Raw genomic sequence first — 17201 nt, 5'->3', positions numbered from 1 at the left:
CAGGGTAAGGTATAATTCCACGTCGGCGGTCACCAGATATCGCTGTCGAGGCAGAACGGGAATGAAGAGACTTGGAAGGCTGCTGAGAGTAAAACTCCGATTTATTCAAAATGCACCACTCTTTTATACAGAGCTCCGCAAGGATTAAATCCATTGGTTCTGAAGTGAAAACAACCCACACTATTGGTGCAGAGTGCTTGACGCACAGTGATAGAACTTAACTATAAACAATGTGAAAAACAAGAGAGAGAAAGAATTATTTACATTCTTCTCCAGCTCTTTCCCAGGCTTCTGCCTGGCTAGAAACTCACAATTCTCTCTTTGACTGAATCTGAGTCCCACAAGCCTTGGAGTTTCTTCTGGGATGTTGCACCTGCAGTGAACACAGTTGGAATGTATCCTCTTCCATGTTGGATTTAGGTTATGGGGCTGGAGGGGGGAAGCATTCCACCTGCTGCCACCACAGCCTCCTGTTTTTCACCTCAGATCTTGGCCTGAGCAGTTACCACATCTGCTCTGTGGTTTTGTCCTTAAACTCCAGCTGTGGAAGCCCCCTCCCTCTTGCCAGCAGTTACAAAATCACATCCAGTGAGGTTTTCTGTTGGAACTCGTTAATTAACTCATTGATGCCATTGCTTGCTGGCAGTTCCTGATACAGTACACAGGAGCCTGGGGGATTTCCAAAGCTGGGCCACATCCAAACAGCTCAGCCAAAGGACACTCTCAACTCTGGGGGATGGCAGGGACAGGTGGCACAGGGGCAGTAGTTGCTCTGCCTACACTCCTTTACCCATAGGTCAAACAGTGGCCTTCAGCTGCCTGAGCTGGGCTTAACTGTGCTGATCTCTGCCCCTCCAAACCCCCCTGTGCACCAGGAGAAGCCTCGGACTGGGGCATAGTCCTGCACTGTCCCCACCCTAGACAGGCTGTGACACCTCTCCTGCCCTACTGAGCCCCAAAGGAAGTCACAGTCCCAGAGCTGTCACCAGCCAGGGCCGTGTTTCTTGCCCTGTCATCACCACGACACCCCTTTCCTGTTTTACTCCAGCCCAGTCCAGAGTCCATTGCAGCTAGAGAGATCCCATTGACCTGGGCCCCTGCCCTGCTCCTGGGGTGCCCAGAGCCCTCTCTTACGCACCTCAAAAATGGACACAGACACAGCACTGACACTGAACTATTGACCTTTTTATTTCAATCAGCTACAGCAGCTCTACATTCCCTACAACACTGTCATTTGTCCCTGCTCCCGACAGTGAGGGAGCCAAGGACTGCAGTGGCAGCATGTTGTCTTAAAGCTTAGTATTAAATATTAAATATTCTTTTATTTATGTTTACATTACTTTGTCATGGAAAACAGAACAAAACAAAAAGGACAATTAAAACTTTAAATTACATGAGCGTGTGCCCATGCCTGGGGCTGCCCCAGCCAGGCACTGCTGTGGGGGATATGCAAAACTCCTGGTGCGTGAGGAGCAGGATGTGCTCAGCTGTGTGTGAGCAGGGAGCTGTTCCCTGTGCTGTCAGAGCAGCAGGTGATCCCGGTGCAGCTAAAACACTGTCTGGAGGAGTTGGGAGCCCCCCTGCAGCCCCAGTGCAGTGCATGGGGAACGGAGTGAGGATTTGGTCAACAACTTTACTAAAGGATTTATCAGTTTCTTGTTTTTTTGTTTCTTTAAAAAAAAACCCCAACAAACCAACAACCCCAAATGGTTTTGAGTCTTCCTTTGATTTTAGCAAAGACAAGAGTTTAAAAAGCACTTAGGAAGCTTGTACTAAAACCAGGTGCTCTCAGAGGAGAGAGTCATCTGTGCACCCCCCTTCCAGGCCGTAGCGGAATTCCTGCAGGTTAGACACCCCATAGAAGTGGACAAAGGCTGCAGCCACTACCAGCACGTGGAAGATCTGATGAGACTGGAACTGCAGGGAAGCAAAAAAAGCCTTTAGACCACACCAAAGGGTACAGCAACATCACCAACACCTCCTCTTCCTCCTCACTGCTCCAGGACTGTCCTCTGTGCTCTGCTCCCCGCTCTGTTGCACCCAGCAGCGATTTCTGCCCTGTACTTTGCCCTGCCCTGCCCACGCACAGAACCTGTTCAAGGTCTGCCTGCCAGCCAGACACCCCCAGCCTCCAGCCCCTTAGTGCCCCCTCCCCTGACCCCAGAGCTGCCCCCAGACAACTGTTCACCCCCACACTCACCCAGATGTCGAACTTGCCCGGGAAGAAGCGCTCAGGGATGCGGGCAGCGTAGAGCCCAGCGCCCGTGATGTACATCACAGCCATGAGGAAGAACCAGCCCATCTGTCCCACCGTGGTGGCCTTCACAAAGCCCTCGGCAATGGTGAAGTGCATGGTGGGCACAACCCCACTCAGTCCCAGCCCCAGGAACACGCCTGTGGCCCAGAGAGGAGGTCAGGGAAAAGAGCTCAAATGTGGAGTGGGAGCCACTCCTCCCACAAACTCCCCTTGATCCCTCATCCTGTGCTAGGGAAGCAGCTTTTCTTCACTGAATTCATGAAATATCTCAAGCTGGAATGGACCCATAAGGATCATTGTATCCAACTCTTGGCCTTGCACTGGAGACCCCCAAACAATCTCACTCAGGTGAGAAAGCGTTGTCCAAACACTTAAACTTCTCCAGTCCTAATGGCATTTATCCTTCACAAAATGAGGGACCCACAGCTCCATATCCCAGGTAAAACTGCCCCTGTGCTCACTGGGTAGAACCCGCCCAGTGTTTCTTATGTGGGGCTGCAGCAGCTCCCACTCCCGGCTACAGGAAGGGACATTTTGGAAGGTGCCAGCCTTTTGGATTGCACCAGGAACACAGCCACCCTTTCCAATAAAGTAATCTCTTGCAGCTCCTGAGGAAGGAGCTCAGCAGCAGCTGAAAGGTTCAACTCTGGCTTCTGATGAGTTGGCAGAGAACAAGTGGCACCATAGTGACACTGGCCAGGAGAGGCTCTTGGTGGCACTCGGCTGGATCCTGATTGTACTGGAGGCACAAGATGCAATGGGGAGGAGCCATGGGGACATGAATCCTGCCTGTCCCCTGCCCTCATCTGAGGGCTCTCAGCTGGCCTCTGTCTCAGCATGGTCTTTCCTCACTCATATAGCCAGGACAGTGTTCTGAGAGACATTTGCTTCAGGACTCCTGGGAGCTGGGGAGGGAGGTGTCTCCTGGTGCTCAGCAAGGCTGATGGGACCTGCCATTAAAATTGGGGTAAACTGGGAAGTGGGGCTGGAGGCAGCCCACCATTCCACCCCCAGGTAGGCAGGGACCAGCCAGTGTGTCCCTGGCAGGGAAGAGCTCAGGAATGCCTTCCTCCTCCACCCCAGCTGCAGGTTCCTGCTGCTAAAATGCTTCCCAGAGAAGGCAGAAAAGGCACAGCCCCAGCCTGCCCAAGGCTATTTTTAAACTCCAGACCTCAGGCTCTGCTCAGGAGATGAATCTCCAGCACAGCAAGAGAAGGCAGGAGGCCACTCCCTGCAGTCCTGTGCTGCTCAGGGAGAATGAATCCTGCAGGTGCCCAGAGCTTATCCAAAATGGGATCTGCCCAAAGTGCCTCCTAGGACTCATGGGAGGAGGAAGCTCCTACCTGCTCTGGTCTGCCTGTGCTTGGGGGTAGCAAATCGGTCCCACTGTGCCACAATGATGGCAGAGATACCCAAGACACAGACGATGGAGAGGTAGATGAGTCTTGGCTGTGGGGAGCAGTAGAACGAGTAGTAGAGCCACGGGACGAAGCTCCCCATGATCAGCAGTGCAATTCCTGAATAATCCAACCTGCAGGCAGGGTGCAATGACAGAGAGCTACAAGTGAGACCCAAAATCCACCCCCTTCATGTGTGGGAACTCTCCAGCCTGCACCTGAGTGGAGTCACTGGGCAGGAGGGGTGTGCTGGGGTCCCATCAGGGCAGGTGCAACAGCAGAAAGGGCCTGGGCACAGTGGGAATGCTGGGGAGGGGCAAGAGGTGGCTGGAGCTCAAACTACTGAGAACAAATCCCTGTGCACATGAATCTGTGATTCTCTACCCATCACACCACAGAAACATAGCCACTGAACTGCCCCCATTGCCTTCCCAGGAACACAAGGGTGGCGTTTCTGCTGGATTTGTTCTGGAGACAGGATCCCATGGGATCTCTGGTGGTTGTGAAAAGGGAATGGGCAGGACTCCCAGCAAGCAGCACCCAAATAAATGCCTTGAACAGCCATATGGGAGCAGAATATCTATCACTTGAGAGCATCACTGTGAAGGCTGATGGGAGCTTGATCTTTGGAGCAGCCCAGGAACAGGCACAAACCACTGACCAGCCTTCCCACTCTGCTGGGAATCCTCTTTGTGTTTCTTTCCATTTGGCTTCAGTCCAAACTGGATCCAAAACAGAAATTTTTAAAAGCATCCAGTAAATTGGAACCTGCCAAACTGGCCATGGGCCCCAGCTGCCCAGTGAGAGCAAGACCCCTCCTCAATTCACTACTACAAGGGGCATAGAGCCTGTTCCCTTGGGAGCTGCAGGGTCTCAGGATCTTTATCATGCACCTGAGGCCCCTAAACTGGCACATATAAGGTGCTCAGGCAGAACCCTCCAGAACCCTGTTATGGTTCCCCTCAGTTCCTTGCTGGATTGGCTTGCCAGTCCCTTCCCCCAGGGATAAAACATTTGAGAACACAGTGCTTTCCAAGAGGAAGTGCTGCAAGAACCCAACACCTCCCAGGAGACCACACAACCACACTCATGCTGACTCACTTTGAAAAAGTCCGTGAGACCTTCTCTGAGTGACAGTAGACGGTGTGGAAAAGCCAGGAGAAGCTGAGGCACAGCACTGCTCCCAGGAAGAACATCCCAAACACCACCTTCTCTTGGAGAGGAGCCATAAAGTACATGTTGGGCCGCAGCATGGTCAGGATCCCCAGGCAGAGGAACAGAACAAACCCTGCAGGAACACATGGAGAAGGAAGTAAGGGGGACAATGGGGGATTTCAGCAGAGCCAGGATAAGAACAGCCCTGGCCATGCTCCTGGAGGTCCTGGATGTATCCCAGGGGTGCTCAGTAACCCACAGTGGGTCCTTGGCTGAGACTTTTATTTGTGCAAACAAGAACGGCTGGGGTCGGGGGAAGGAGCAGGCACAGGGCAAAGAGCTGCTGTTTCACAAGGTCATGGAATCACAGAATGGTTTATGTGGGAAGGGACCACATTCCACCCCCTGCCATGGGCAAGGACATCTTCCACTATCCCAGGCTGCTCTAAGCTACAGCCAACCTGGCTGTGGACACTTCCAGGAATGGGGCAGCCACAGCTTCTCTGGGCAACCTGGGCCAGGGCCCCATCATTTTCACAGGGAAGAATTTCTTCCACTCTCCCATCTATCCTTGCCCTCTGGCACTGAGAAGCCATTCCCCCTTGTCCTGTGACTCCAGGCCTTTGTCCAAAATCCCTCTCCCGCTCTCCTTGAGCTCTTTTAGGTACTGGAAGGGGCTCTGAGGTCTCCCTGGAGCTTTCTCTTCTTCAGGATAAGTATTCCCAGCATTCCCAGCCCAGCTCCATAGCAGAAGGGCTCCAGCCCTCAGAGCATCTCTGCGGCCACCTCCAGACTCATTTCAGAGGAACATCTTCTGAGGCTCTCTTGTGTTTGTCCAGGACACATTTCCCTGTCACACTCCTGGAGTGGCTGAGCACAGCCCTGGTCCCTCTCTCCCAAGGGGCTCCAGGCACTCCATGTCAGATCCTCATGCATGCACAGGATCCACACAGAGAGCCCTGGGCATGGAGAGGACCTGGCACCAAGCCTGTTCTGACCCTAATGCACGGTCTGAGTACCTCCAGCCCCAGGGCTCCCCCTTCCCCACAGTCACCCAGCAGGTGTGTCCAGATGTTGCCTGTCTCAGTGTGTATTCGGAAAATACTCCGGAAGCAGGCACGGAAGGAGGGCATGGGGGGCCGGTGTCCATGCAGGAGGTAATCGTTGTCCTTGAGCCAGTCGGGCAGGACATCGTATGGGATCACACGCCAGCGTCCTTCCCACACCTGCAACACACCAGGGAGATCAGGGCAGCCCAGAGCCCCAAACCCATGGGGAACAGCCCAGCCCTGGGATGCTCCTCAGTAAGAGGAAGTTTGGCTCCTTCAACATCAGGCGACCTGTGGGATGCTATAAGCCGCTTACCTACATCCTGCTCTTTGCTCTCCATAACTTCCCAGGGAGTGATTCCCAGTTGCCCCAGGGAGTGATTTGACCCCCACCTCAGTTCCCACAAGGACCCCCCAGGAAGTCAGGGGTGATTAATACCCTCAGCTTTAACCCTTCCACACTCACAGATTGTTCCCTGTGGTAGGAATTCCTGTTTGATCAGGGAATTCTTGCAAAGGAGCTTCTTGCACAGGAGCCACAGTGACTACAGGCACCGGGTGACAACCCGGCCGGCACTTGGACTCCCAGGTCCCATCCAGGCCCACAGGAACATCTGAATTGTTTCTCATCCACCATGGCTGGGCCAACCCCCATCCAAGCCATCCCCTTCCCACACCATTCCCAGGGATGCTGCTGGGAGCAGCCCAGCAGAGCTGGAGCCAGCTGCAGCCACATGGAGCTTTACGCGGACACATCCTGTCACCTCAAACCCGGGAATTGGGGAATCTATTCCAAAATCAAGACTGGGGGATTGCCACAGACTCTGATACCTTGTACACAAACTCTTCCATCTTCTCCATGGCATGGTGAGCCTGCAGAGGCAGGGTCAGCACCCGTACCACCTCCTCCTCCTCCTCGCGGGCCACTGGGCATGGCGGGTCCTCAGCCTGCAGTGAGAAGAGCCAGGAGGGAATCACTCCAGCCCCCAGGAGAGAAATAATCCCTGACCTTCTGAAAGCACCTGGGGCTTCACCCCTCTGACAGGATGAGCAGGACACACCGGTCACCCTTGTTTATGCAACATGCTGCTGCCTGACCTATCCTGAGCATGCAAATCCCACATATATCCTGTCGAAAAGCAGGATTAGCACCGGGGATTTTTATCCCTACAGCCAAAGCAGGAATGGCCACTTGGCCCAGCCAGGACACCCAAGCCAGCCCACCCGAGCAAAGGCAACTCCGATCCGGGAACGCTCTGGGTCCTGGAACAGCTCCCGCTCTCCTCAGCCGGAAAGGGGTTTGGGAAGGTGATGCCCGGCCCTGTGAAAATGATGGGGCACTGGAAACACCCGGTACAGACACAGCGATCCCGGTGACATCCCTGTGAAGGACTATCCCGGCTCCATGCCTGCTGGGCAGGAGCAGAGTTTAGGCCGGCTCGGAAGACGGACCGGCCCGAGAAGCAATACAGAGCCGTACTCCTCTAGCTATTAATGGGATAACGGGCAGATTCCCGGGATAATCCGCGAAGACGGAGCGGGGAGACTGAGGCAGGCTCTGGACCCCCTCCCGCCCGGGGGTCTCGGAGTGGCTCACGCTGGCCGCGCCGGTGGCTCCTTGGTCCCCCTTCTCTTCAAGGAGCGGCCCCAGCTCGGCAAGCTCCAGGTGCGCCCGCTCCCGCTCCCGCTCCCGGTCTCGGCCGGCGGCCACAAGCCCGCTGCCCGCCCCGGCGGGGGCCTTGCGGGACGTCATCGGGGCGGCGGATGCGTGCGGCTCCGAGGCACCGGTGAAGGTCCCTCCGCGTCCTTCTGCCGCCGCGCTGGGGGGGGAAGAAGCACAGAGTTACCGGGACCGAGGGGACCGGCGGCAGGGCTCTCCCCGGGGCGCTGGAAACAGCGCACATCGCTCCCCCGCCCGTCCCTCACCGGCCGCTACATCCCGCGGGCGGCGGCGGCGGCACCGGAAGCAACGCTGAGGGAACGGGACCGCACAGCGCTCGTTCCGGCCTCGGGGCCGCGCCCCCACCGGAGCTCCGCCCTGCAGAACGGCGGGCTATGATTGGTCAGAAGCACTGTCTGTCTCTCCTTTCTCCCGCCCCAACGGCCGCCGCCCGCTGCGATTGGCCGAGTCACCTCGCCGGTGTGCCGGCGGAAGCCGCTCTGGCCGCGCTGCTCAGCTTTGTGGCCGCGCGCTCGGTTGCCCCCTGGTGGCACCCCGGGGTACCGCCCCTCAGTGAATTCCTGCCCCCAGGATGAACGCTCTCACCTTCTGCCAACGTGACCGCCGTAATTCCATTTCTCCAACAGAACATGCTTTAATGAAGAACTTTGTGTTTCAAGCACTGAGTAAAGCCACATCACCAAAACAAATATGCATTAGACAGGCAAAGAATATGCTTTAGATATGCAGGTTCATGTAAATTTTACTGTATTTAACCTTTTATCCTTCGGTGTGCTTGATCTGTACCTGGTGCAGAATAAATAATGTTTCCTTTCTAACGTGACTCTGTGTTTAGGGAGCTCCTAAAGTGGGCAACAAGAGGTGACAGACTCTGTCATCCATCTGGGATGTCCCTGTGTCCCAACAGCTGATAGCCTGCATGTGGCCATTGAGGGCTTTCCTGAATGCCCACAGCAATTATCAATGGCCGAGGTCACCCCAGCCTGGTGGGGTGGCTCGTCTTTCCGTGCCCACAGGTTTAATTTCCTTGGCTGACAAGAGCAGGAGACTCCCAGCCGCCGTCTGCACAATGGTGGATCCTGTTCCCCATCAATCATTCATGGCCTTGCTGCTGGAAGAGATTTCTTGGGGACTGCTGGAGTCGTAAGGGGGGAGAGATTTTCCGACCTTCGTGATGCTATATAGGTGCTGGCAGCACCAGGGAAGGCTGGAGGTACCTGGGTCGCCCACTATCCCCTCAGGGTGAGTGGTGTGGGGGCTGAAAGGAACACAGGATTTAGAGAGGACATGGCTTTGGAGTGGACATGGAATTTGTAGGGGACACGCCATTTGGTGGGGACATAAGATCTGTAGGGGGCATGGGTTTGTAAGGGACACAAGATTTGGAGGGGACACAGGGTTTAGACGGACAAAGGACTGGAGACATGGGGTTTGAAGGGGACATGTTGTTGGGAGGGGACACAGATTTGGAGAGGACACAGGTCTGGTGCTTTTTGGGGTGTCATGGGAGATGGTGGGGATAGAAAATTATCTGGGAATTTTGAGAAGCTGCATCCCCCCACATTCTGCTGGAGCCATGGGGTCCAGGACAAGTCAGGGCTGGCTGTGGCCAGGGTTATGCTCTCCTCTCCATAGGGACAAATACTGCTGTGTCCCCCGCCACTGGTGTCCCCATGGGTGTCTTGAGCTGCATGAAGTACCTGATGTTCATCTTCAACGTGCTGGTGTTTGTGAGTCCCCCTGGGCCCTGTGGGGTGCAGAGGTGGAGGGAACCTATGCCTGGGGACTGATAACTCCATCTGGCTCAGGGGTGGGTGACACCGGTCCCAGGGAGGGAACCAAGGGTTGAAGCATCCCCCATCCACATGGGATGACATTTCTGTCTGGCTCAGGGGTGGGTGACACCCATTCCCAGGAGGGGCCCAAGCCTTGGACATCGCTTGAGCCCATAATCATCTCCTGACCTCTCCCTGCAGGCTGGGGGAACATGCCTGGCAGGCATGGGAGTCTGGGTGGTCGTGGACCCGGCCGGTTTCCAAGACATTGTGGCTGCCAGGGCCGTGCTGAGCGCAGGCGCGTGGCTGCTGCTGGTCGTGGGCATTGCCCTGTCCCTGCTGGGCTTCCTGGGCTGCTGCGGGGCCCTGCGCCGGAGCCGCCCACTCCTACTGCTGGTGAGGGGGGAAAGATGGGTGGGAAGGGGCTGCAGGATATGGTCAGGGGGCACTGGGGGCAGGAGTCATGGGCTGGATGGTGGTAGGGGATCCAGGTGTTCCTGGAGGAGTGAGGAGATGGTGCTCCTCATCCTCAGCATGTCCTGCCATCCACTCCCCACCTTGTGAGTCTCACTTTAGAACCCAGACAATTGATAAAGCCACCAAGTAGGGTCAATTCTCTCTGAAGCCACTGGCTTTTATCACATGGCATTTCCAGGATGACCCCACTGCTGTTAAAAGGCATAAAAACCCCTGTTTGAGCACCAAGACCCCCATTTCTTCAGCATCCCTAGTCCCTTGCAGATACTGCTTGTTTTTAACCCCTGCCTTGCAGCCACAGTAGTCAGAAATGTGGCATCTGTCCCCAGGAGCTGTCCAGGGACACAGGGTACAGGCAGGGTGGGTGCAGAGGAGGGCAGGGATAATGTGAGCAAGCTGCTGATGGGATCAGGCTGGTTTCTGACTCCTTCACCTGCTGCCTTCCAGTTCTTCATCCTTGTCAGCCTCGTCTTCCTCACACAGCTTATTGGGGCCGTTCTCTTCCTGGTGCACTGGAAACAGGTACCGGCACCATCCCCAGTGTCACCAGCCTCCCTCTGCATGCCATGGCCATGGCTCTGAGTCCACCAGGCAACTGGGGCTCGTGCAGGGACACCCTTCCTCTCACCTCCATCATCACTACCACAATACAAACTGCAGAGCAGGTGCGGGGCGGGGGGGGGGGGGGGTGTGGGGGGGGTAAGTCCACTAAGTGCCCAATTCTCAAAAGGAGCTAGTCCTGAGCAGAGTGGAAGAGGAACAGTCCCAGCCCTGGCACCAATTCCACAGGTCCAGCCTGAACACTTCCTGTCTGAGCTGCAGAGAAACTATGGTGGGGACGAGGGTGCTGAGGTTTTCTCCACAGCCTGGAACACCCTCATGGTCACGGTGAGCAGCTGGGAGGCTCCTGGGGGACACACAGGATCTATCAAGGGTGACCACAGTGATGATGTTTCCCTTCTGTTCCAGTTCTCGTGCTGTGGTGTTTTAGGACCTGAAGACTTTGGAAATGGCTCCCGCTTCCAAGAGCTGCACCCAGGCATGCCATGGCCACAAGCATGCTGTGCCCGGGATGGGCTTCTGCAGGCGGGAGAGCTCCTGGGCTGGGAACAGTGCCAGGACAGAAGCCCTGGCTACATCCATGAGCAGGTATGGCACAACTCTGCTGTGTCTGTGTACCTGTCCCAGCCTCAGCCCTTCCCAGGCTCATGGAGCAGAGCATAAGGGACAGAAACCAGGGACATTGCCTGGTTGTGGTTCAACAGTCCAGTGCTTCCCAAAGTCTTCACCTCATCCTGCCCCACAAGGGACCCTCCACATCCCCCAACAACCCAGTCCCTCTCTGAGCCCTCCATGGCAATGGGGAACATGAGAGAGCCCCTCCCTCCTCTCTCTGCCCCAGGGCTGCTTCTCTACCTTCGGCAAGACCCTGCAGAAGTACATCTCCCTCCCTGGGACCTGCAGCTTGGCTGTGCTAGGCATTGAGGTAATGAGGGGGGCCGGGGACAGGGCAGGCAGAATGTCCACTCTTTGTGGCAAGGGGGTGGCTCAGTGGGCAAGGAGAACATAAATGGGCTCAGGTCTGTCTCGGGGTACTGAGCCTGCTCTCTGCTGCAGATAGGGCAGGTGAAGGAACAAGGAAAGGTTTGTTTTACTCCCCCTGGGTCTCCTCACCCTGATGTCCCTGGTGTCCCTGTGCAGCACCAGGAGAGCTGGCCCAGGCCCCTTGAGGGGCACAGTGATGGCCCCAGGCCAGGGATCCTCCTGCTCCTCTCTGCTTCCAACTGCAGCCAGGCCTGGCCTGGCCCGGCCCTGCTATGGGGCTGACCTTTCCCCACCTCCATCATTCCAGATCTTTGCCATGTTCTTCGCCTTTTGCCTTTACTACAACTTCGACTGAGTGGGACAGGGACATGCCCAGGGCTTTGGGAGCAGCTGAGGACACAGCCTTTCCTCACTCAGCAGAGATCAGCTCATCACTGTATAAATGATTGAACCCCTGGACAGGAATGAGTAAATAAAATTTAATTAGAACCCGTCAAAGTTACAAAGCAAAGAGGAGACAGTGCTAGGAGCATAGTGACACTCTCTTTGCTCACCAGAAGCTCAGCTCACAAAAGTGTCTTTGCCTTTTATATATTCAAGGTTGCATCAGCCACATTAATATTCATACACAGTCCTTTTATATCCTCCCAGCACTTCCCACAGTCTGTGCCTTTGCCCATATATATATATACTTGGCTCCTCCTAGGGTCCATGACCTCATTCTTATAAGTAGATTTGGCTCCTCCCAAGGTCTGTCAGTTAGTCCTCTGTGCCTCTCGTTGTGGAGCCCCTCTTGCATCTTGATTGGTGGTGAGATGTTACCCTGCCAAGCCTCCCAGCAACAAGTGTCCCCCACTCTCTGCCACCTCTTGCAAGGGGCAAGTGTGTGCCCTCCCCGACATTTTTGACAGCCCTGTTGGCTAAAGCTGCCAGGCAGCAACCACACAGGGGGAGGGGAGGATTGGAGGGAGAGCAGAAAACAATTCAAAACCAAACTGGAACAACAGAAGTACATGTCAAAAGAACTGTAAACCTTAACAGAACTTCTTCTCACCATACTTAATAACTCCTCATCATTTGGATGAGCCCATCACTACATCTTATTCATAACAAGCTCCCCTTTTTCTCTTGATACCTCATTTATTTGGCTCATGCAAATGAGTCTCATTTCCAATTTCATTACAGCACTTGAAACTGACCAACCCAACATTAACCATATTTACTTAAAATTGTCCAACCTAACATCAACCATATTACAACATCCAATAATACAGAATCAATTCATATAGTGTCTAGTAAAATCAACTTCTCCTAACTTGTTCTCCTTATATCTGATTATATAAACTTGAACTATACATGAATGAGTTCTAACAGTATCTGTTGACGTGGTTCAGGGCAGCAAAAACCTTGAGTCTCCCTGAGAAAATGATTGATGGCTCTCATGATATGGGTAGTCCTCTGTAATAAAAGGCAAATGACAGATAAAAATGTGAGTAACAGAGGTCCGGTATGGCTCTTACTTCCACCCACCATGCCTTATAGGGTGGCTACCTATAGCAGGTGTGTATGATTTTCCTGGTGGCAAGTATACAGAGGCCAACCTGGTCTTGCTCTCCATCCCTTTGTTACTTCTCCCTATTTTGCCATCTTCCAATTTCAGTTGCCTTTAGTACTTTTTCCATTATGATCTTTTCCTAATCCTCCAAGACCTTCCCATTTAACAGACTCTCGTAGTTTCCATCCACAGAGAGTGATAACCACAATAATACTTCACATACTAATGTCAATACGTTAGACCCTCTCCCTTTTGACCAATACAGTCCTGGTCTTTCTGCTGGGAGATTATGTGTCTTTCCTTGGTGTGAAATCAAGGAATCTCAAAGTCCATACAAACTTGGCTGTCCTTCCCCATTTTCTGTGCTCCTAAGAACATTCTCTGGATTAGTTGGATCAACTCAGTTCGCTACCTCTTAATCCTTGTTTAAGAGTCAGTTTTGTATCACCTGGTTCAGATGTTGTAGTCCACTCCTCAGGTTCTTCCACAGGTCCTTTGACATGGCCAGCGTGGGTCCACCCTTCTTCAGCGGATCTGATGGCAGTCTCAGTTGTTACTAGCACTTGAAAGGGACCTTCCCATTATGGTTTCAATGGTTGTTAATTCCAGGATTTCATTAACACCCAATCCCCAGGTTTTATGTGATGTATCTTGAAGTTTAGGAGGGGAATTTGGGAATCATTCCTCATTTTCATAAGTCCTCTAGATTTTGGGCTATGGTCTTAACATATTTCATGACAATTACTTCCTCCTCTTCATAGGTTGCAGCTTCATGGGTTGAATCTAAAAAGGGTATCCCAAACAACATCTCATAAGAGGATATACCTAGGTCGGACCAAGGTTGTATTCTAATCCATAGTAATGCTAGGGGTAAACATCTTATCCAAGACATTTGAGTCTCAATCATTAACTCAGTCAAGGTTCTTTTAAGGGCCTGATTAATCCTCTCAATCCATCAGAAACTTTATGGGTGCCATAGTGCATGTAAATCCCATTTTATTGCTTGGACTATCTGTTGTAAAACCTTGGAAGTGAAGTGTGTCATCCTATCTGAATCAATCCTGTTCACCATCCCATACCGGGCAGTAATTTGTTCTAACAGCATCTTTGAGATAATATTGGCCGTGGCCCTCACAGCAGGTATTGCCTGGACCCAATGAGTCAAATGATCACTAATACCAGTAAGTATTCCCATCACTGGATCTGGGAAGTTCGGTAAAGTCCACTTGTATACTTTGGAAGGATCTTAGGGCTAGTTCCCGACCTCCCGGGGTTACTTTTCTCATTGCCTTTTTGATCACCTTTTGACAAACTCCACATTTATCAACTATTTGTTTTGCTATTCCAAAGACTCCTACACACCCATAATTCTATAAAAACTCATCACAGTGGGCTCAGTACCCCAATGGGTCTTTTGGTATATTCTGTCTAATTCTTCTTTAGTACAGGGTCTATTTAACATTCGCCTTCCATCTGGGAGCCTCCAGATATCTGCATCATTCTTCTCTGCCCCTATCTCCCTCATTCTGTCCTCTACTGGTTTACTAAACCTTGGAATCCCTGATTCTTTGTCTTTTAATGTTAGGACTATCATAATTCTCTCCTTCCTATTTTTTGCAGCATCCTTTGCTTGTCTATTGGCCAGATTATTTCCTCTGATCTCTATGGCCTTTCCCTTCTGGTGACCCTTAATATGGACTACAGCAATCTCTTCTGGTAACCTCAGGGCTTAATCAGGATCAACCTTTCATGTATCAGTCCCTTCCCTCTTGAGTTAAGCAGCCCTCTTTCTTCCCTTATTTTTCCAAAAGTGTGCACTATTACAAAGGCATATTTTGAGTCAGTATAGATTGTCCCTTTTTCATGGTCTAGTAGTTTTAAAGCCCAGACTGAAGCATGCAACTCACAAGCTTGGGCTGACTAGTCTGAGGGCAACTTCCCTTTTTCAATTATTGTCATCTTTTGTTTATTTCTGATGGTATACCTGGGTTTCCATTGCCCTTGTATATACCTTGAGGAGCCCTTTATATACAGGACCTTTCCTCCTTGGAGAGGCTGGTCAATCAGGTCCTGCCTCACCTTGCTTTGGTATTCAGTTATGTCCAGACAGTCATGTTCTAATTCTCTGACTGGTTCCCCATATAGGAATTCAGCTGGGTTTAAATACTTTTCTGTAACTAATTCAAAGTAATCCCTGTTTATTAATATGGCCTCACATTTGAGTATCTGAGAGTCTGTAAGCCACTTTTCAGCCTTTTGGTTTAAGATATTTCTTACTGAATGGGGAATATATACTCATAACTTTTTTCCCAAAGGTTAATTTCCGGCTCTCCTCTATCAGCAGTGATGCAGCAGCTACAGCTTGAGTGCACAAGGGGCACCCCCTGCTAATAGGATCCAACAATTTAGACAAGTATGCCACAGGTTTTCTAGATCCTCCCCAATCCTGGGTTAGGACCCCATGGGCCACCCCATTGTCCACATTCACAAATGGGTGAAAGGGCTTTTTTAGAGCAGGAAGGCTGAGGGCAGAGGCAGTTATCAATTTTTGTTTTAATTCTTCAGTTCTGTTTTCATCCTCCTCTGTCCAGATTATCTCCTCTTCAACTAACTTTTCATACAAAATTTTAACAGCCTGGATGTATCCCTCAATCCACAATCAGCAATATCCTAGTAATCCTAAAATCTGCCTTTTTTTTTTTTTTTTGTTTTGGTCTAGTCATTGAGACAATCACTGTAACCCTTCCTGGATGTAACTGTTGGCTGCCTTTACTAATTATATGACCCAAATACTGGACCTCCTGCTCCACAAATTGGATTTTTTTTTGACACCCTCAATCCCTGGGTTCCTAGAAAATTTAGAAGACCTATTGTGGCTTCCTTAACTTCTCCTTCCTCAGCCCCTGAAAGTAACAAGTCATCTACATATTGTATGAGTTTAATTTCAGGACTCAGGGTAGAGAATCGCAGGGTCTCTTCTACGGCCTGCCCAAACAAATTTGGGCATTCTGTAAACTCTTGGGGTAATCTTGTCCACCTCAGTTGTTGTTTTTGTCCCATGTTAGGATCCTCCCACTCAAAAGCAAAAATATCCCAACTCTCCTCAGCCAAAGGACAAACCCCAAAAACATCTTTAAGATCTATTACACTGCACATTAATGTGAAGATGGTATCTTACTTTAAAGAGTGTATAGCTTAGGAACCATGGGATATCAGTCAATAGTCCTTTTATTCACTTCTCTCAGATCCTGTACTAGTCTGTAGGTACCATCTGATTTCCTAACGGGTAGTATTGGGGTAATGTGAGGAGACATACACAATTCCAGAGTTCCATCCTGATCAGAGAGTCAATAATGAGATATAACCCTCCTTACCCTTCTGAGGAGATAGGATATTGACGAACTCAGACTGGGTGACTTTCATCAATTATTGTAATCGTAATGGGCATCATGTCTAGTTTTCCCCGATTCTCAGTCCTGCCCATACAATCGGGTTTATTTTCTTTTCATCATCTGCTTTTAATTTGAACAGTTTCACTACCATTTCCCCTTCTTTTGGTAACACTCCAATTCCAAATTGTACTTGCAAATCCTTCCCAAGGAGATTACATCCTGCCCGTGGTACCAATAATATGTCTCCCATTCCTGTTTTATGACTCCCTTCAAAGGTTACCTGTTTGATAACAGGCACCTGAAAGCCTTCTCCTTTTGCTCCTGTTACCTGCAAAGATTCTTAGTTCTTCTCACATCCCTTTATCTACACATGTTCTCTCAACTCCTGTGTCAACTAAAAACTCAAAATACTTCTCTGGGGGCACCTAAATATAGGGTTTTCAAGGGCTCACAATCGTATTTTGTCCCCAGAAGATAGAGCCCCTCACACCCCTAGTCCTCTGTCTCATTTTGTGCTTCCCTATACACTTCTAAATCCCTTTTCCTTTGAGGACAACCCCTCCTCAAATGTCCCTTTCTCCTACAATAAGAACACCTGAAATTCTGATCTTGGTTTGTTGTTCTCACTCCACTATCCAAATCTCAATTTCTTTGAGGATAGTTCCTCTTTAGATGTCCTTTTCTCTTATAATAAAAACACATGAAACCTTGATCTTGTTCTGTTTTTCCTGCCCCACCCTGCCTATCACTGTCCCTGAAAGCCTCAGTTGACATCCTCCTCTATCCTGTTGTGGGGTCCCACTCCTAACAGATCAATTCCCTTCTATTATTGCTGCCACTGTAATCTTGGCTTTTATCTTTGCCTTCTCCTCTTTTCACATAAGCCTTCTGAGCCTCTCTCAACAGTTCATTCAATCT

The 17201-nt window shown here is 51.4% G+C and overlaps 2 protein-coding genes across 2 annotated transcripts; one reads left to right on the top strand and one right to left on the bottom strand.

Annotated features, from left to right (window-relative positions):
- Positions 1–1164: 1164 nt before the first annotated feature.
- On the bottom strand, positions 1165–7868 carry ADIPOR1 (adiponectin receptor 1). Its single transcript, XM_085561583.1, has 8 exons — positions 7785–7868; positions 7456–7678; positions 6690–6806; positions 5864–6035; positions 4756–4942; positions 3601–3788; positions 2201–2394; positions 1165–1917 (listed from the first exon to the last, which is right to left on the bottom strand). Exons 2-8 carry the CDS (start codon positions 7609–7611, stop codon positions 1789–1791), a joined length of 1143 nt encoding a protein of 380 aa, XP_085417709.1. The 5' UTR covers positions 7612–7678; positions 7785–7868; the 3' UTR covers positions 1165–1788.
- A 1217-nt stretch (positions 7869–9085) lies between these two features.
- LOC146765328 (tetraspanin-18-like) lies at positions 9086–11473 on the top strand. The gene is made up of 5 exons (XM_085561612.1): positions 9086–9269; positions 9516–9710; positions 10239–10313; positions 10581–10940; positions 11194–11473. Exons 1-5 carry the CDS (start codon positions 9213–9215, stop codon positions 11359–11361), a joined length of 855 nt encoding a protein of 284 aa, XP_085417738.1. The 5' UTR covers positions 9086–9212; the 3' UTR covers positions 11362–11473.
- Positions 11474–17201: the final 5728 nt, after the last annotated feature.

This window comes from Lonchura striata, chromosome 26 (assembly GCF_050655825.1).
Source record: "Lonchura striata isolate lonStrDom1 chromosome 26, ASM5065582v1, whole genome shotgun sequence".
In the NCBI taxonomy this organism is placed as follows: domain Eukaryota; kingdom Metazoa; phylum Chordata; class Aves; order Passeriformes; family Estrildidae; genus Lonchura; species Lonchura striata.
Note: the sequence above shows the minus strand (reverse complement) of the source record. Positions and strands in the feature narration are given on the sequence as shown.

Excerpts from the sequence above, each read along its gene's own strand:
- ADIPOR1 (XM_085561583.1), bottom strand. The coding sequence starts at position 7,611 with ATGACGTCCCGCAAGGCCCCCGCCGGGGCGGGCAGCGGGCTTGTGGCC. Across the intron at positions 4,943-5,863 it reads CATCTGGACACACCTGCTGG|GGTTTGTTCTGTTCCTCTGC; the intron begins GTGACTGTGGGG and ends GTGTTCCTGCAG. Across the intron at positions 3,789-4,755 it reads GTCTCACGGACTTTTTCAAA|GTTGGATTATTCAGGAATTG; the intron begins GTGAGTCAGCAT and ends CCCTGCCTGCAG.
- LOC146765328 (XM_085561612.1), top strand. The coding sequence starts at position 9,213 with ATGGGTGTCTTGAGCTGCATGAAGTACCTGATGTTCATCTTCAACGTG. Across the intron at positions 10,314-10,580 it reads TCCTGGTGCACTGGAAACAG|GTCCAGCCTGAACACTTCCT; the intron begins GTACCGGCACCA and ends CCAATTCCACAG. Across the intron at positions 10,941-11,193 it reads CTGGCTACATCCATGAGCAG|GGCTGCTTCTCTACCTTCGG; the intron begins GTATGGCACAAC and ends TCTCTGCCCCAG.